The 20,706-nt window shown below is 40.4% G+C and overlaps 1 protein-coding gene across 9 annotated transcripts in view; it reads left to right on the forward strand.

Moving 5' to 3' along the window:
* Positions 1–20,706, forward strand: part of LOC112227935 (anion exchange protein 2) — an 80,496-nt gene that overhangs the window by 32,842 nt on the left and 26,948 nt on the right. For 3 of the 9 annotated variants that reach the window (XM_024392953.2, XM_024392951.2, XM_024392952.2), the window contains exons 2-3: positions 2,135–2,188; positions 11,110–11,297. In XM_024392953.2, the coding sequence (XP_024248721.1) occupies positions 11,238–11,297 (60 nt within the window). In that variant the 5' untranslated portion in view covers positions 2,135–2,188; positions 11,110–11,237. Of the gene's footprint in view, positions 1–1,505; positions 1,524–1,945; positions 2,189–11,109; positions 11,298–13,918; positions 14,075–20,706 lie in introns of those variants that run through there. The other 6 variants (XM_024392957.2, XM_024392949.2, XM_024392954.2 and 3 more) reach the window with 5 other exon arrangements.

Consider the following 20,706-nt stretch of genomic DNA (forward strand, 5'->3'; position numbering starts at 1 on the left):
CATTACTTCCAATTAATCTTGTTTGGATTTTTCCCTGACCACTGTGGCTGCCATTTTTAGACCATTCTGGAACTTTGAGGGTTTATGACATATAAACTAGTAATTTAATAGGATATCTGAAAATATAATATATTTCTGACAGTATTTGATGTTTCTGAATAATAATAATAGTTATGCTTTATGGTTAGTGCATGAACCTAGGATGGCAGCAAATTATTTCTAATTGGTTTTTGTGGGCTTTCTCCATTCTGATTGCTTTATACTGTTCAACCGAACTTCAACCAAAAATAATAGGAGGACACAACTGACAGTAAAGTAGTCTTATTTGTAGAACATTGCATCAAAATATTATTTTGTAGCCTCATGCTGGTACTCGACCAATGGTTTCCAGTTGTAGTTGGGCTATTTGTTCAATTCAAGCATTCACTTCCAGAAATGTCATCAATTTCTTGTTCTAATTTATAATTTACACACTGTCATGTTTCTTTTGTCTTTCAGTATTTCATTTTTTTTGTAAACAAAAAAAATTTGTACTTTTGCCACTAGACAGCAGCCCGACGATTTTCGGGGTCTCTACTCCCGAAGTTGTAGACTTGTTGTGCTTGCAAGTTACCTAGCTCAGCTGTTAGCAGTTTCTTGCTGGTGATTTAAAAACAAATGATTTTATATAATTTACTGAATTATTTAATGTAACAAATACAACATATAAAATACTGTTAGAGGGTACAATAAAAATCCACACCAGTGCGTAGATAAATACCGGTAGGCCTATGTAGTAATTAAGCAATAATGGAATTATCATTTGACAAGCTGAAGCCAAAGGTGAAGCCAAGGGCTGGTGCTTGCTTCTTAGGTGGAGAATGGGATGTCCCACTCACATCGTTGCCAGCTAAAATGGCACTCCAGCACTGGAATTCTGAGTGTTTATGGTTTCCTTGGTGAATTATTAGTTTCATGTTCATTCCTGGGCTAGCTAGGAATGAACATGGTACAGGAGAGATTGTTGCACAGGTCGTAGAGGCTGACAGATAGGTTTATACAACTTCCGACTGTTGCAAACCAAATAGTATGGACAAATAATATGTAGATGTTTATGAATTTCCTGCCTGGGCTGCGGGGACAGTGGAATTTACATTAACACCATGTTATTTTGCGAGAGTTATTGTCCCACAACTCCTGCATATCAACCAATCAGCATCAAGGATCCAAACAACCCGTTTTATGAAATATGATATACAGCCCTGCCCTACGCCACCGTTTGTCATTGTGCAGCACAGAATTGCTATTCAGCTCAAGGTCCAGTTGATTGTATGTCATGGCAACCAGATTTTGTCGAGCTCTCTCATGTTGTATTGTCAATGTCTACAGCATTTACTACAATGCTTGCCCATTGTGGCACACTATAATCAAGCATTATTGTTGGTTTCGCCTGTGTCAATATAGTTGGAGCCAGACATCTGAAGATTGGTGGACTGCTTCCCTGCATTAATCTATTGATGATGAGGTCATAAAAATGATATCTTGTAAGGCTGAGGTATTTCCTAATCCAGGGTCACATTATCTTGTATTATTCTGGTGGGATAGTTATCACCACACATTATGGCTGTGTTGCTACTTTGACGCTAGAGGTGACGGTTTTCATCACACAAGATTAGCTACACGACTCCATCACATTGGCCTTGTTCTATTACAAGGAAATAAGTGTGTTATCTGTTTCTTTTTTGAAATTCCAGATAGAGGTATAATGTTTATACAGTAGTTGATTGTGTTTTGTGTTCAGTTCATAAACTATAGGCCTGTTCAATTGCATCTAAAAAAAGTGTCTGTGCTTGTCCAAAGCCTCTGACTCAGAGGCTTCGGACAAGTCGTCACTGACTCCAGTCACATGGCTACTTGTCAGCGGGCTGCAGGAGGAAACATAATCCTGAGGAGGAAGGCTGCATTTATCAGTCTGTGACTGTTAGTGTGAGAGGGAGCATCTGGGGGAACAATAAACTAGGCTAGGAGCCCACCACGGCCAGTAAAGCCACACAGAAAGCCTCTCTAATTGCAGCTTGCTTTCTGTCTTTCTTTTTGTCTCACGCTTTTCTTTTTCTTTCCTTCACTTTGTCCGGTTCCTGGTCTCCCCTCACAGCGGCGTTCAGCTTTGCACTACAATGTCAGGCTCCCCTGCAGGAGGCACACAAAGGTACAGTATAAGGTTTTTGAAGTTGTCTCAGTGGTGACTTGTTGAAAGTTTTGATACCTGTCCAGTTTGGCTGTTTTCATGTTACTTTTAACCATTTACTTCAAATTGGATTTTGTCTGCTTCATTCATTTTTGTGACTTCAGTTTAATACCGTACAGCAAGGTTAATTTGGTTAGAGTTGCGTTGTGCTCTAAGTAATTCAATGAATTGAGAGTAAAGTTTCTCCTTGTGGACCTGCAGAGGTTTAGGTCTCTCCAAAAAAATTATCCTAATTTCCTATCATATTCCTGTCCGCACTGTTTGTGCTCTTCTAGTTAAGTGGCTCCAACAAACACTCCGCCACAGTCATATAAAGCTCGAAATAGACTCTTTATGAACTTGTTTTCTGCAACCCACATGGTTTGCTAAATGGCATTTTGAGTTCACGAAAAATGCATTTGCTTCCCTCAGAGTTCTTTGTTTGCTCTATTGGAGGATTGGGCATTTCTTTTCACTTTCTGAAAACTCTCCCCTGTCTAGTTCATTCATGGTCAGTAAGTGTAGACAGTTGGTACCTAGGCTACATTTTAGGTTTTTCTTCTGTAGTCTGTCTGTACCTTTTTAGTGCAGGGGTGTCAAACGTAAGGCCCGCGGGCCAGATCCTGCCTGCGAGTTGATTCAATGCAACCGACAGGTGGTTTGATGAAAACATTTTTTTAAATTATGATGGACTTACAATACAATCTCTTCGCTAGACTGTCAGGTAGCATCAAAGTCCAGGACAGGTGCTCTGTGTGAAAGATGCTATGAAAAACAGTAAGATGCACTCTGAATTACCTAAAATGATTAATTCCATATTGGTCTTTCACAGTCTGGCCGAACCCAAACTGTACTGTGCAAGTAGGGTAATAGTAGTCCCACTATTAAAACAGATAAATGAGGCTACATTTGCTTTGGAGGTGTTGATACCTAACCTGTCCTGTTTGGCTGTTTTCATGTTACTTTTAACCATTTACTTCGATTTGGGTCTTTTTTGTTTTTGTCTGCTTCATTCAATGTGAGTTTTTGTGATTTCAGTTTAATACCGTACAGCAAGGTTAATTCGTTTAGAGTTGCGTTGTGCTCTAGTCTGATAAGTAATTCAATGAATTGAGAGTAAAGTTTCCCCGAGTGGACCTGCAGACATTTTGGTCTCCGATGACACTCACTCCAGGTTTCAGCTTTTTTGGCTCTCAAAGTCACACTTAAAAAAATAGAATAACAACAAAATGTGATGTTTTAAGACTACAACAATGCTTAAACCACTTCAGGTGACCACTTTTGAGGTGTGGGAAAAATCTAGAAATGTTGATTTTACTTTGTTTTGTGTAGTTACCCTTTAATTCAACTGTACAGCACTGTTGTTTGGCTAGCTGTGTTTCTGTAGCGCACATGAGATGGAGTTTGCAAAACAAATGGCCACTGGTTTGGTGCAAATAATCATAATTCTGCCAGGTAGGCATAGGCTACTTTGTAGCTAGTTAACATTTAATTGAGAAGGTTTTTGGGAAAACCTGTCCATCTACCAGAAGACAGTTAGGCCTATCATTAGCATTGCTATATTTTTCCTGTTCCTTAATTGTTTGAGACTTGGATGTTTTACTTCATATTATGAGGCATGTCTTACCTTGCTTCAAAGAAGCCTATAGTCAAAATCCCACCATAGAAACGTGGAGGCAATTATTTTGTAGAGACTTCCTCATATGCGCTCTCCTGTTCTGTTGGTTTTCAAATCAACATTTTTTTCATTGTCTAGCAGTCAAATGCATTATCCTAGTCATATTAGCAACCTTTAGATTTCCCCTATTTCGAAATTACTAAAGGATATTTCCATCTCTGTCCATGAAACCTCTCGCATGTGCGGTGGTGTGCATTTTAGAATGGTGTCTTTCTGCAAATTGCATTTCTGCTCTTAAAATGTGAAGAAGTAATAGTTTATCAACATTTTAAGCTAAACATTTGAATCTTTTCCATCAGCCTTATTAATTGATATGGTATATGCCTACAACAATAACAAAAAAGTAGGTATACGGCTTATACGCTCCACTACACCACTGCCTGACAGGCAAAATGAGTGGACAGCCCTGCTTCAGTGTATTTGATAAGGTTCCTCTTGTGTATATAAGTTGATTATGGTGACTAATAGGAATAGTCTACGCCACTGGGGAATATGACATTTGTTTGGAGTTGTCCACATTAGAGGTCGACCGATTAATTAGCATGGCCGATTTCAAGTTTTCATAACACTCGGTAATCATCCTTTTTGGACACCGATTACAATGTTATCCACGAGGAAACTGCGTGGCAGGCTTGACCACCTGTTACGCGAGTGCAGCGTCAAAATTACCTTGTGGCTGCAAGGAGCCAAGGTAAGTTGCTAGCTAGCATTAAACTTATCTTTATAAAAAAACAATCAAATCTTCACATCATTAGTTAACTACACATGGTTGATGATATTACTAGGTTAACTAGCTTATCCTGCGTTGCATATAATCAATGCGGTGCCTGTTAATTTATCATCGAATCACACCCTACTTCAACTTCGCCAAACAGGTGATGATTTAACACAATCTTTGCACAAATGTACCTAACCATAAATATCAATGCCTTTCTTAAAATCAATACACAGAAGTATATTTTTTTAAACCTGAATATTTAGTTTAAAAAAATGAATGTTAGCAGGCAATATTAACTAGGGAAATTTCTCTTGCGTTTAGTGCAAGCAGAGTCAGGGTACATGCAACAGTTTGGGCCGCCTGGCTCGTTGCGAATTGTGACCGTAATTAATTTGCCAGAATTTTACATAATTATGACAACATTGAAGGTTGTGCAATGTAACAGCAATATTTAGACTTAGGGTTGCCACCCGTTCTATAAGATACAGAACGGTTTTGTATTTCACTGAAAGAATAAACGTTTTGTTTTAGAAATATAGTTTCCGGATTTTACCATATTAATGACCAAAGGCTCGTATTTCTGTGTTTATTATAATTAAGTCTATTATTTGATATTTGGCAGAGCAGTCTGACTGAGCAGTGGTAGGCAGCAGCAGGCTCGTAAGCATTCATTCAAACAGCACTTTGCTGCGTTTGCCAGCAGCTCTTATCAATGCTTGAAGCACAGCGCTGTTTGACTTCAAGACTATCAACTTCCGAGATTAGGCTGGCAATACTAAAGTGCCTATAAGAACATCCAATAGTCAAAGGTATATGAAAGGTGGTCGACGCGTCATAATTCCTATAACTACAACCTAAAACTTCTTAACTGGGAATATTGGAAGAACTGGGAATATTGAACCACCAGCTTTCTCATGTTCTGAGCAAGGAACTTAAACGTTAGCTTTTTTACATGGCACATATTGCACTTTTACTTTATTCTCAAACACTGTTTTTGGATTATGTAAACCAAATTGAACATTATTTATTTGAGACTAAATAGATGATATTTATGTATTATATTAAGTTAAAGTGTTCATTGTTCATTCAGTATTGTTGTGATAGATATATATCGTCCGATTTAATCGGTATCAGCATTTTTGGTCCTCCAATAATTGATATTGGTATCGGCGTTAAAATCTTAATTGGTCGACCTCTCGTCCACATTCTCCTGTGTCTTGGAGCCTCCCAATCATTAGAAATTGGAGTTGAACTCAATTCTGTGAGTTAGGCATTGAGGATTCATAGATGAACACCGTGTATTTTGAGTTAGATACATCTTTAAGGCCAGCACCAACCTAAGGGACACCTCACACTTGAGCAGAAGTTCTATCACTATGCTGATGTAATGTAGCCTATAGCCTACATATTCTATGCTAACCCTGCAAAACCACATCTAAAAACAAGTTGTTTTCAAGAAAGATAAACCCTGTCCCTAAAACAGGAGTCGCATACACTAATATAGCCTAAGCATAGACTAAGTAAAATCTTAAATCATCTTAAGTATACGTTGTGTCCACGATGAGGTTTCCACATTATAATTGAGTGTCTATTTGTGGAATGGCATTTTCATTGGTAGTTAGATTTCTTATTGAACTGCTTTTCCTGAAATTATTCCTTTTTGATTGAAGTATGCCAGTATGTAATCTGTGGTCTATACTTTTATGCCACACAATTTAAAGGCTTAAAACTGTCCAACTGCAACACAACATGTTTTTACTACCACTTGAATTGAGGCTTCCAAGAGTTATTGGCTTGTCATGTAGATTGAGCCTACAACAGCTTCTTATAAGCTTGAGTGGTACTGACTGTGTAGACTCAATTTACATGTTATATTAAATAATTTGCAGATATCAATACTACTACAATACCTACTCTAAACTGATCAGCTGCTAGGCTTTGCTTTAAGTGTACTCTTAGCCTATAGCTTACTGCATATTGCGTGACCCAAGTTCTTTATAATCTCACAGAGCTGTCATGCTGTGCAAGTCATACAGGCTTAGGAGGCAAAATGCAAATCGAAATGTATGGGTTTTAACTGCAGTTATTTATAAAGTGGTGAGCTTTCCCTAGGGGGGCATTATTTGACTCGAATTCAGACTGTTTTCAGAGCAGGTCCTTATTGTTTTATCAATTTAAGTGGACACGGCACAGATGCTATTTGATTCCCATGTCTGAGACATTGGACGTTTACTGGTATGAGTGGGAAGTTGGGAAGCAAATAGGCCTACTCAGGGTTCTAAAGTGCGACCATTTTAATTGCATATGCGCCTAAATATTTGCGAGCACCAGTGCGCCTAGAAAAATGAAGGATTCTTGCTTTATTACCTCAAATATGTTTCATTGTGCTCCTAAATTTCGTTGTGTAAGCCTTCAATTTAGGCACACACGTGCTTCTTATTTTAAAAAAAGTTGGCGTAGAGCCCTGCTACTGCTTAATGGAAGTAAGCAATTAAGTTGTTTCATGGAACTCTGCCACTGGTGTCATAAAGTTGTAAATACCTTCACGTCTCCTGTCAGATTCAAACTACCCAGGTAACTAACATTGATTTGATAGAGTATTAGAAATCAATATTTTACTATTTGAATAATTTTTTTGTAATTTTACAGCACTGATCCATATTTTGCTTTGTTGAAAGCAGGTAGACGTCTTTGTGATAGCATTAGAATGGAATCTCAGACATTGATGAGGAGTTAGTTATGTCACCATAAAGTTTGTGTACCAGGTGACTTAAGATGACATCAGAATTGTGGAAACTCCGGTGACTTGACTAAACATAGATTAGAGAAATGGAAGACTTTACATAGCTTTATTTGCCAGTACTCTTCCACTCTGCAAGGGAAATAGTGCAGAAGGCTGCAAAGGAGGCCACAGGGCTAGATGACCAAACCTCAAGCAGGAAATGCTTGCTCATGTAAAGGGTCTCCTCATCCACCTGTATTGCCATATCATAGACTAGTGATAGTGCAAGCTAGCATGCTAGCTGTTCCGGTAGACTTCCAGTCATTGCGTTTATGCTAGTTAGCATTGGCTCCAGGGTGGTGAATTTAATGCGCAAATGTTATCAGCCACATTTCTTTAAAACACATGTACATGTTTTGTAAAGTTAAAACAACATATTAATGTGTTCTATACCTTTTCAAGCAGGCAAGGCCTCCATCTTTCTCTATTGTTTGAACCAGATATTGAACATATGCTGTACCCTACCTCGCTTTCACCACTGTAGTGTTGAAATTCTCTCTTCGATGACACACACACTCGTATGTATGTTTTTTAAATTACTTTTTTTTTATATACATGTGGGCTTTGGATAAAAAATAAAAACTGCTCCCAAATGCTCTGTGTGACCACCCGCATATGTCTACAAGCCAGCCTAAATCTACCAGCATTTGACTGTTGTTAATTTCCCATGCTGATTGGCTCACAAAACTACCTCTACCTTCATACTGGAACGCAGGAACATAAAATGTCTATCCATAGTTGCCAGAATCTTGCACTATCACTTTAACCTATTTCTTCAGGTAATGTTAATGCAGTAGCAGTTAAGCCTGGGACAGAGGTTATCAAATTTTATTTGTCACTTGCGCCGAATACAACGTGTAGACCTTACAGTGAAATGTTTACTTCCAAGCCCTTAAAATCAACAATGCAGTTAATGCATAAATAATAAGAAATAAAAGTAACAAATAATTAAAAAGCAGCAGTAAAATAACAAAAGCGAGGCCATATACAAGGGGTACCGGTACAGAGTCAATGTGCGGGGGCACCGGTTAGTTGAGGTAATTGAGGTAATACGTACATGTAGGTAGATTTATTAAAGTGACTATGCATAGATAATAGCAGAGTAGCAGCGGTGTAAAAGATAGAGGGGGCAATGTAAATAGTCTGGGTAGCCATTTGCCGTGCGGTAGCAGAGAGAAGTCTATGACTAGGGTAGCTAGAGTCTTTGAAAATTTTAGGGCCTTCCTCTGACACTGCCTGGTATAGAGGTCTTGGATGACAGGAAGATTGGCCCCAGTGAAGTACTAGGCAGTACGCACTACCCTCTGTAGTTTCTTGCGGTAGGAGGCCAAGCAGTCACCATACCAGGCAGTGACGCAACCAGTCAGGATGCAGGGTGCAAGGTGCACCCACCTTTTGAGGACCCATGCCAAATCTTTTCAGTCTCCCGAGGGGGAACAGGTTTTCTTGGTGTGCTTGGACCATGTTCGTTTGTTGGTGACGTGGACACCAAGGAACTTGAAACTCTCACTCAACCTGCTCCACTACTGCCCCGTCGATGAGAATGGAGGCGGGCTCAGTCCTCCTTTTCCTGTAGTCCACAGTCATCTCCTTTCAATCTTAGGATGATAAATGTCCCATATTCAAAAGTCTGGAAGGCTGATTGATTGCAGGCTGAAAATATCAGATCCCTGAAAAAGTTATGACATGGCTGGATAAATCCACTGGGCAATTTGGCTCTGCATTGATTTCCTTTCATTGTGATTGCTGTAATTTCATTTTTTTTTTGGCTTTGTATTTGTATTGTATTTGTGTTCATATTGTTATCATAATGGATGTTATTACAGTCTTGCCCTGGGGTGCATAAGCCGTTTCCCATGGTTGTGTGGATAGGAACCCAATGTACTGTAATTCTAACTTTATCCCACTGTTGATCACTCCCCTTTCCTTAGTCAGCAGGGGTCTAGTTTTACTGAGAAAGTCCTATTTTAAGCACATCAAAACAGTTTTTGGTTCTTATTGTGCAGTTTGACACAGTCAATTTTCTCATGTCTCCTAATTACAACTGTGCGGTGTGTGTGTCACGTTTCATTGAGATATCTTGTCTCAGTGCAATTGACTTGTTGATCATTTAAGATCTCTGGTACATGGAATTAGTCATTTTCCTGTGCCTTTTATGTATCAAGCGTCTTGGAGTAGTGTTGATCTAAGATTAGACCGTTCCCCCCTGTTCATGCAATCTATTCATTGTGATATCAATGGCAAAACTGATCCTAAGTCAGCTGTCCTACTCTGAGACGCTTGATGCATACGGCCCCTAATGTCACTCCATTTCCTTGTCCCTCTTGAACTCTACTTATGATTGGGAGAATTAACATTTTTGAACAAAGCGTTCTCTCTACAGCCCACAACCTCCAAACAACAGCACACGTTATGGCCTAATCTCTATATAGTTGACTGTACTAAGTTATGAGCCAGGCTACCTCTTAAGGACCTTTTCTTGCAAACAAGGTCATTGATATGATTATGCCCTGGCTTCAGTGAAGCACTTTGATAGTGATTGCCAGGAAAACTAGGCTGCCTTTGACGGAACAGACAGTGTTTCTAACGGTGAGTCTAGAATGGTCCAACGTGAACAGCCACCCTGTTGCAGTGCACTACTTTTGACCAGAGCTCTATAGGTCTTAGTCAAAAGTAGTGCGCTATAAACAAATTAGAGTTCCATTTGGGTCGTACAGATCTCCTCTGCTATAGCTGTCTGAATGAAACGGCGCATCTCCTTCAACAGACACACAGAACCAATGTTTGACTCACGCCAAGCTCTCTGTAAGCTGAAACCATTGACCACCTGGAATATCAAAGGGATTGAAAAGGGTAAAGCTTTCTGTTGATGTTCTCTTCGACAGGAATACATTAGGAAACATTATTCAGAGTAGGTTATACAGCATGCACCAGCATCTGATTCCTCACAATCAGTTAGTTTAATGTTGGCTGCCAGTTATCTTGAAATGGGTACAAAACCTAATCAGAAATGCATATTATGCAGTACAATAATCACACCAGACTTTGTTGTTACACCTCTTGGTGCTGCACCACCACCAGCCCTGTCTGTCCTTGCTCCCTGTCTGTCTCTACTGTACCCAAAGGCTCCTGACCTGCAGGTATGGGTCCTCCTGCAGGGGTAGGGCACGTGGCCCCAGTCACGCGCCATCACTTATCACAGCCTCTTCTCAACAGTAGCAAGCCCTTATCTGGCCCTTATCAGACAGTGGTTGTAATGACCTTGGGGGTGGTGAGGAATTACAGTAGAACTGGAGTCCTCCCCGACAGGGACACAGTAACAAGACACGTGACTAATCATGGTTAGGGGCCTTGTGTCTAAGTCTGAGCTTGTGCTGACAACCTCCAGCCTTTAGGCAGGAATCAAAGATGAATTATCATCTTCCTAACCAAACAAGGAAGCTGTCATGACCTTTTGTGTTTTGTGAGAGTAGTTTTATTGTGCTGTGTAAAAACAAGATGACTCATTGAGTTTAGCACTGACTTTGCTGACAGCATCTTTATTGAGGAAAAATGTACTTACTATGACTGATATGTGGTTGTCTCACCCAGCTATCTTCAGATGAAGGCACTAACCCAAGTCGCTCTGGATAACCGCGTCTGCTAAATAACTTGTTTAAAAAATATATATAAATATATTTAAAGGTTTGTTTTAAGATGCACTTACATCTTTCTGTCTTTCCCAGGTTATGCTGCCCAAAAGCTATCTGAGTCCGAGTGAGAAAGAGAAGGGCTGAAGCCACACCGTTCCCTAAACCTGTTAGCTATCCAGACAGCCACAGCACCAGCACCCATTCCATAGAGGAGAGGAGCCATGAGCAACCCCAATGAACCCAGCAATGTCACAGACGCCTTGGCATCAGTCATCCACATTGTAAGTCCATTCATTCACACTGTGATACAAGTTCAGTAAGTCAGGTCATCCTAACAAACATTTTCCACACAATGCAAACAAACACAGACATCAAAGAGACCTGTGATTTGACAGTCATTGACATCAGTAAGAAATTGCGTGTCAACATACAGTACCAGTCAAAAGTTTGGACACTCCTACTCATTCAAGGGTTTTTCTTTATTTGTACTATTTTCTACATTGTAGAATAATAGTGAAGACACTGAAATAACACAAATGGAATCTTGAGTAACCATAAAAAGGGTTAATCAAATCAAAAATTGAGATTCTTCAAAGTAGCCACCCTTTGCCTTGATGACAGCTTTGCACACTCTTGGCATTTGTCTAACACTTTTTTGGTTCCTACATGATTCCATATGTATTATTTCATCATTTGATGTGTTCACTATTATTCTGCAATGTAGAAAATAGTTAAAATAAAGAAACTCTTGAATGAGTGTGTCCTAACTTTTGATTGGTACTGTACATTGATATATTATTGCTCCTGACTATATATTGTGTTTATGCTAATTGAATATTCTCATAAAACTGCAGTGGTCCTCTGCGAGAAAGGCATTCATCTGATCTCTGATTGCCAAACGTCCTTGTTTCTTTGTACACGTGACACACATTCTCTCTATGCTAGAGTTCTGCTTCGTCAGCCTCTCCAGTTCACTGTGTTTTGGAATGGGAGTGTGTTTTTTGGTTTGTGCCGTTCCTCTCAGAGCAGGGTATATACAAATCCATGCCCTCACTGGGATTAAATCCCCTGACTCAAGGCAGGTTTAGGGATATTTTTATTAATTCTGACTTCTGAATTGAAACATGAAACGTTTTTCAAACCTTTTCCCTTGGGCCCCATTTGAGAAGTGCCTGCTGCCCTTATACGACCTTATGGGGTGGAGATTGGCTTGGGGAATCAAGTATGTCGAAGGTTACACCAAGCCAAGCAATTTCCTTCCACTTTTCTTAAGCCAGCGTCTATTCAGAAATGACGCTGTACTAGGACCAAAATATCTTGTTGTATTTTCAGGCCTTTCCAGTGCCCTGTTTGTAATGTGGGGCAGAATGGGCACTCCAACTCCAACATATTGGCATCAGTACTTTTAGAAGCTCGGTGCTAAAGCATCTCTGTGGTTTAGGCTCAGAGCAGAGGCCAGCTGGTCAAGGTCAATGGTTAAAACTAAATTCCAGCTCCCTGGGGTCCTCTCAAAATAACAATCTGAAGAAGATGAGTAAGTTGCTTTGGGTAGTGTTGAGAGAGGCCGTGAGGGTCATTCAAAGAAGGAAAAAAAAAAAAATTCTAGGCAATCAATGAGGAATAAATACACGTCCTCTTTATGGTTTCTTCAAATGATTAATTGAGATTGGATACAGAGTTTATAGTAGATCTTTAACCTTTACACAACAAACAAAAATGAAATGAGCATTGTCTATGGCCGAGCATCCATTTGTGACCCACACAAACATTCTCCCACGACCTTCTTAAGCATGCATGCATGCACACGTACAGTAGACTCAAACACATGCACCACCACACACAGTGCAAGAGCGGTAGATACTAGAACATCACTCACTGCTCCACCACTTCAGGAAATGCCTGCTTTCCCTGAGCTATGCAATTTTTTTTTTTTTCAGTCAGCTGCTCCCTATCCCATGTTACACAATCATGTGGCTGTGGCACTAGACAACCCCCCAAGGACTGGCCTACTGCCTCTTAGTAGGTGGACTCTCCAAGACATAAACAACTAAGAGTGAAAGGACACTCATGTCCTGAATACCTCCCTGTGTTATAATGTAGCGGTAGTTCTGTAGTTGAATTGTAATGTCCCTGCTACACATGTCTGAGTTGCAGAGGTGCAATGCAAAACATGAACATATAAGTTGTATGTACTCTGTGATATGGACGGGTATCCCAGTGGCGGTAATGGCTAATTATGGCCTACAGATTTATCTACCGTATGTCTGGTTAGTGTGACAAGTCTGCTGTTTTGTGATATTACACCGACCTTATTTAACCTTGGTAAACCTGGGCTCTCTAAACCTTTTCCTGTCCAAGGACAGATGGCTTGTTGATGGACGGCTTTGAGGGCTGTGATTTGAATAGAGTCTGCTGGTAATCAGATTCAGCCCATTAGTCAGTTCAATCATTTCAATATAACTCCGTTACAAGGCTGGCAGCCAATGAAGCGTCTTTATAATCTCTTACAGAGAATTCAGACGGTTGTCAATACATACCTAAGCTGCTATCCAATTGATGTGTTTACAACTTCATGGCTGCAGATGTTGTTTTCTTTCTTGTACATCTACACGAAGCTGATAGTTAAATTGACAAAAGACATGTCGGTTTGCTATTTGACTGGAGGTGAAGCTGTCATTCGTAATTTTCCTTGCTTCCTTGCTCTTCTGAGTTAATAATTCACTGTTCAAACGATGAGTGTACATGCTTGTATGCAAGAGGGAAGAGAGAGAGTGTGTGTGTGTGTTTTAAGGATAGTTTAGATAATCCTATTTGGATTTTGGAAGGGTCAGTCAACGTTGTGAAACTGGGGTTGATGTCCTCTTCCTGCCGCTAGATACTGCCCTTTTGTCATGTGACTGGAGGCAACCAAAAGAGACCGTAGACAGAGGTTGAAAATGTGATTACTGTGTGCGGTAGTTATTTTTACTTATCAAGCAAAAAAATACGGTCGCTAGAGATAATGCCGCGTGAGAAACGAGATTGGACTTTGATGGAGTTTCTTTACACAGCAGCAAAGGTGAGTTATGAGTTTGAACACAGGGTAACATACAGCAACATAAAGAGTCACATGGGCATTGATTTCCTTTAGAAGCGCCTCCATGTGTGTGGACATGAAGAGACTTTTCCTGTTCTATGTCTACATACCACGTGCACTACATTGGTTTTAAAGGCTGAACAAAAAATATAGTAGATAGGTCTACACCTGACTTGTAGTAAAAGTGAACACAATGGGGTTCGAAACTGAATGAATTTGTCCTTTTTTCCCTGACAACATTTTGTTGTAATGTGTGCAACAAGTGAAACTTGAACTTTGCAAAGATTTGTTGCGACAACAGCTAATAATAATAATAAAGATTTGTTGCACTGTCCAATTCCAAAGGCGTCTGCGACGGTCTTGTTATTTTGTCAACATCCCATTGACTGTTTGCGTGAGTATGTGAATGGAGGACAACATTTCTTCTCATTTGTTGTCTTAATCAGTGATTTGCTGATAGTTACCCCTCAACTGTCAACAGATGGACCACGCTAGATATCTAGGGGAATGTGGTCAGTCAGTGTCTTGTAAAACTCCTAGCTAATGGCTGCCAGAGCCATGTGTGAATAGTGTTGGACAGCTAGAAGTAGCAAGGCATGCGTCCTTAATGGCACCTTATTCTCTATGTAGTGTGCTACTGTGCAGGGAATAGGGTGCTGTTTGGGACACAGCTGTGGTGTGAGAGGATTTATACAATCAGCATGTTGTGAGTAACGCCTCCCCTAGAAGTGACCCCATTAGAGAATAACTTTAGAGGAAGGCGTCTGGCATGACAAATCGCCAGCCTCTTTTGTTTGTCCTTCGTAAAGGGATTAGAATTAAGAGTCCCCGCACCCCAACCCCCTTCCTCCTCTAAGTCACAGTATGACAGTATCCAATGTCACTGGCTATCATCATGCAAGGGATATCACATTAATAATAATATATTTATATAGCGCTTTTTATTACATGAAGAATATCAAAGGCGCTTTATTTATTTGTTTATAAAGAATTAAGTTCATTGATAGTTCATGGGCTGCATGGACAAAGATGACATCCGACTCGCACTAGGACTAGCTCCACTCCACTATCACTTAATCAGTGTGGGAAAGAAAGCTTTAGCATTGCTGGTCTACCCCTCAATAACGTTTAAAGCATGGCCACCCTCGATTTTGTCAAGCTTACTTCCTCACGTTTCACTGCATGTCAACAACTAAGAATCAAGGTCAGTGGTTGAAAATATTATTTGGTGGGCACTTTAATCAGACCTCAAAAGTGAAGGGAAGCAACTTTGAGGTACATTGGCCTGTTTACCCAGATGGTACCACTGGGGAGAAAGAGACAGTGGTCATATTTACACACAAGGCATTACCTTCAAAGACCTCTCCAACAGATGGACATGAGATCTCCTCGTCTGGCCTGCTGCTGCAGGAATGCAGTGACTCAACAGAGTATTACATGATCACTTACTACTCTATATCCGCCACTGTTAACCTGTCCTTCTGCTCTGAGTGTTGCTGACTGTGTGGGATTTCAGCCACCTCTCGGCTCCTCTAATCCTCTATACAGCCTCTGTGTAAGTGACTAGCTGAGTACTCACTACACTCACTTTGCTTGTAACAAACCTAGTATACGTTAAGCAGACAGTAGAGGTTATTGCATTACTGAGATGAATATTTCAGTTTGCCTAATCTATCTGGTTTACTGTATTGGGGAACTCAAATTAGATATTAGAAAGCTTCCTCTGTATCTCTTTTCACTTTCCACACGGCAGATTTGATTTCTCTTCTTGTGTGTGATGTTTATTTTGATAAGTTTTGTCTACCTACCTGGTTCCTAAGAAGGTCCTGAGCAGGCTTCCCCAAACCATCAGTACGACCAGGGTAAAGCTTCAGTATGACAACTATAAGTGTTCATGGTACCTACAGAATAGTTTAGAAGAAAAATAAACGCACACCTATTTAGGCGAGGTGCTGGCTAGCGGAGTAGAAAACTTGAAAATAAAAGAGAGCCGCACACTCTAGGAGCTCAGATACAAAAATTTTATTACCAACGTTTCGACAGCCTACAGAATCGTATCACCAACCTCACTTCAAGGCATTGTGGAGGTCACTCTGCGATCCAAGTGACCTCCACTTTGACCTTCAAAGTGTTCTACAAAGCCTCCGCTTCACCCTGCCCCCCGGCTAAGCAATGATAAGACAAAGGCAGAGCACACTGCATGTTCACATCTCCCCAGCTCATCTCCTATCTGATCACTCAGTACCTTCAAATGCAATGACTCATGAGATACAGTTCTTGCTGGGTGCAGAGCCAGAGGCCAATGCACTTTAATTTTATGCTTTTAAGTCTTCCAAAGCCACACAAGCCATTGTATTCTAACAATCCATTGCGGTCTGAACATGTCCAATGTTTAACCCCAGAACAATAGCACTTGGTTGAGGCGTTGTGGTGTAACTAATAACTGAGTACCATTTCAGGACATTCAGGTGTTATAGCCAATCTAGTTGTGGACAAAATAACACCTCAATCAAGTACCATTTCAGGACATTCAAGTGTTATATCCAATCTAGTTGTGGACAAAATAACACCTCAATCAAGTACCATTTCAGGACATTCAAGTGTTATATCCAATCTACGTTATTACAAGTTGTGGAAAAGCCCCATTTGCTGATTCAATGACTTATATGGCGCATGTTCTCTCCTCCCACCGTACAAGGCTGAGAGAATGTTTCTGTAAAAAGAAAAACGTGAGTGAGAAAGTTAATAGGTTCAAAGAAACCAAGACATGCTAACCTCTCCCCGTTACCAATAACAGGGGTTGGCATTTTATTTTATACCTTTTTTTTAAACTAGGCAAGTCAGTTAAGAACAAATTCTTATTTTCAATGATGGCCTAGGAACAGTGGGTTAACTGCCTGTTCAGGGGCAGAACGACAGATTTGTACCTTGTCAGCTCGGAGATTTGAGCTCTAACCACTAGGCTACCCTGCCACCCCGGCATGTCTTGGGGGCATGATCTTTGACCTTCTGTAACTTTCATTATTCATTCCGGATTATCCGTAAGCATGGTAGTATCCACATTAATGTAGACGTGTTTAGAAATATATTATATTCTTATTTACAATAAAAGTGATGCCAAAATGACAACATTATTTACCATTAATTTCTATTGGGCACAATATCATTTGAAACACAACCAAAACAAACTGCAAATGCATCCAACAAGCTTGTAGCATCTAGGGCTGTTACGGTGATCATATTACCGGCAGTCACGCGTCATAACCGCAGTTAAATTCCACGTGACTGTTGATTCACAATAATTAGGCTACTCCAAAACTGCACTTGCTAACAGCCATTAAGTCACTAATGGCACTCTAATGGTCCTTCTAATCACTCTGATATAAATGTAATCAAATCAAACACTTCATGATTTAATTTAATAATCTGCAGAGGTAACAATAGCCGAAACGAGCATTTTAGAAAAATCTGGCCTTGAAATCTGGCCCTGAAAACTTGCCTAGATTTTATTTTATTTAACCGTTATTTAACTAGGAAAGTCAGCTAAGAACAAATTCTCATTTACAATGGTGGCCTATGGGGAACATGGGTTAATTGCCTTGTTCAGGGGCAGAATGACAGATTTTTACCTTGTCAGCTTGGTGATTCAATCCAGCAACCTTTCGGTTACTGACCCAACGCTCTAACCACTAGGCTACCTGAACCACGTCTTCCCATATGGACAGAAAAGATCGGAGCGATCCCATCAGATCCAGTTGGTCAAAAACAGGTAAAAACTGTTTCTAAAACATGGTCATGGATATGTTTTTTTTTTTAAAGCCAAACACAATGGCAGCCATTTGGAATCATTTTGGATTCAAGTCAAATGTGAGAGATCAGCTAATAAATCTGGATGAAGACATTTTCCGAATACGCGAGAAGAATGGTGAGCTTCTTAAAGAAGAAACGGGACCTGAAAGCAAACCCCGGTACCCTTGATAGTGTGTGCCGACACCGATATGACCAGCTATATGGCAGAGAAGGAACCAGACAAATCTGCTGACCCCCTGTCATGGTGGCGGGATATAACCACTCTCTCGTTTACCTTTATTGGCTCTGCTTGCCAAAAAGTATATGTGCATGTGTGCTACCAGCACTGTGTCAAGAGAGGGTGTTCAGCACGACAGGGAACTCAGTTACCTCTCCGGTCTTCACTGAAGCCCGACAAATTAAACATGCTGGTGCTTCTTAATCGGAACCTTAAAGCCTAACGTTGGCCAGTGCTATAGCCTATGATAGTGGACTGCAACATCTTTGCAAAAAACATACCTTATTTATATAAGGTCCCACAATTAACAGTGCATGTCAGAGCAAAACCAAGGAATTGTCTGTAGCGCTCAGAGATAGCTTTGTGTTGATGCACAGATCTGGGGAAGGGTACCAAAACATTTCTGCAGTATTGAAGGTCCCCAGGAACACAGTAGCCTCCATCATTCTTAAATGGAAGAAGTTTGGAACCACCAAGACTCTTCCTAGGGCAGTCCTAGAGCTGACTGCCCGGGCCAAACTGAGCAATCCGTGGAGAAGGGCCTTGGTCAGCGAGGTGACCAAGAACCCGATGGTCACTGACAGAGCTCCAGTGTTTCTCTGTGGGGATGGGAGAATCTTCCAGACAACCATCTCTGCAGCACTCCACCAATCAGGCCTTTATGGTAGAGTGGCCAGACAGAAGCCACTACTCAGTAAAAGGCACATGACATCCCGCTTGGAGTTTGCCAAAAGGCACCTAAAACTCTGTCTGAAACCAAGATTGAACTCTTTGGCCTGAATGCCAAGTGTCACGTCTGGAGGAAACCTGGCACCATCCCTACGGTGAAGAATGGTGGTGGGAGCATCATGCTGTGGGGATGTTTTTAGGGTTGCAAAATTCCAGTAACTTTCCCAAAATGTCCAGGTTTTCCAGAAATCCTGTTTAGAAGATTCCTGGTTTTACTGATTTATTCCCTTCTGATTCCAGGAGTTTTCCAACCAGGATTTCTCAAAAACCTGGGAATTTTGCGAAAGTTGCCAGAATTTTGCAACCCTAGATGTTTTTCAGTGGCAGGGACTGGGAGACTAGTTAGGATCCAGGAAAAGATTAACGGAGCAAAGTACAGAGATCCTTGATGAAAACCTGCTCCAGAACGCTCAGGACCTCAGACCGGGGTGAAGGTTCACCTTCCAACAGGACAACGGCCCTAAGCACACAGCCAAGACAACGCAGAAGTGGCGTCAGGACAAGTCTCTGAATGTCCTTGTGTGGCCCAGCTAGAGCCCGGACTTGAACCCGATCTAACTTCTCTGGAGAGACCTGAAAATAGCTGGGCAGCAACGCTCCCCATCCAACCTGACAGAGCTTGAGAGTATCTGCAGAGAAGAATGGGAGAAACTCCCCAAATACAGGTGTGCCATGCTTGTAGCGTTATACCCAAGAAGACTCAATTCTGTAATCGCTGCCAAATGTGCTTCAACAAAGTACTGAGTAAAGGGTCTGAATACTTATGTAAATGTGATTTTTATTTTATTTTAAATTGAACAAATTAGCAAAAATTTCTGAACCTGTTTTTGCTTTGTTATTATTGGGTATTGTGTGTAGTTGATGAGGGGGAGGGGGGGACAAATGTAATCCATTTTAGAATAGGGCTGTAACATAACAAAGTGGAAAAAGTCAATGGGTCTGAATCCTTTCCGAAAGGCACTGTATGTTTTGATTTAATAAGACATTCTAAGGTTTTTATCATTCACAACTAAAGTTTCCAAATGACTATAAATCAAGCGTTAGCACTTATTTGACATGATCACTTTTTAAACTGGACACAGAATAACGGCTCCGTGTTCGCACTAGCTCATCAGTCATTTGGGAAAAATATCCTTTCAATTTTTTTCAGCGTTGTTCAATTATATTGTTAGTGTAAAATCATATAGAATAAAATAATAGCACTGGAATTATAAGCGTACCTTGTCTGTTAACCTGCTGTCATTGGCATGGCGCATAGCCAGATCAGTAACATACATAGGCTGACTCAGATTATCTTATTCTGTTCTTCTGAAATACATTTTCTTCATATTATGTTTTATAGGAAAGACCTGCCTAAAATAATGGTTTCATTGTGATGGTGTATAGGCTATTTAAATGTATTTATTAGATTTTTAAATGTAGATGTTTCAAAGGTACGCATCAGGAGCTTGCATGTGTGGAACCCCTTTGTCAATTAACGGTCAATTACTGTGACACCAGAAGTTATTTGCATGACCGCCACAGCCCTAGTGTCATTACATGCTATAAATGTGGGACCAAATACTAAACTTTTGACTACTTTATTTATAAAAATATTTAGGGGTGTCAATCATTTTGACCCCTCCCTTTTTAAAGAAAAACATGTATTACTTGTGAGACAAAATCTCTTTCTCTGAGCAATTGTATTATACTGAACAGAAATTTAAATGCGAAATGCAACAATTTCAAAGATTTTACAGAGTTAAAGTTCATATAAGGAAATCAGTCAATTTAAATAAATAAATTAGGCCCTCATCTATGAATTTCACATGACTGGGAATACAGATATGCAATGGGCCTCAGGATCTTGTCACAGTAT

The sequence above is a fragment of the Oncorhynchus tshawytscha genome, linkage group LG29, assembly GCF_018296145.1.
Source record: "Oncorhynchus tshawytscha isolate Ot180627B linkage group LG29, Otsh_v2.0, whole genome shotgun sequence".
Lineage (NCBI taxonomy): Eukaryota > Metazoa > Chordata > Actinopteri > Salmoniformes > Salmonidae > Oncorhynchus > Oncorhynchus tshawytscha.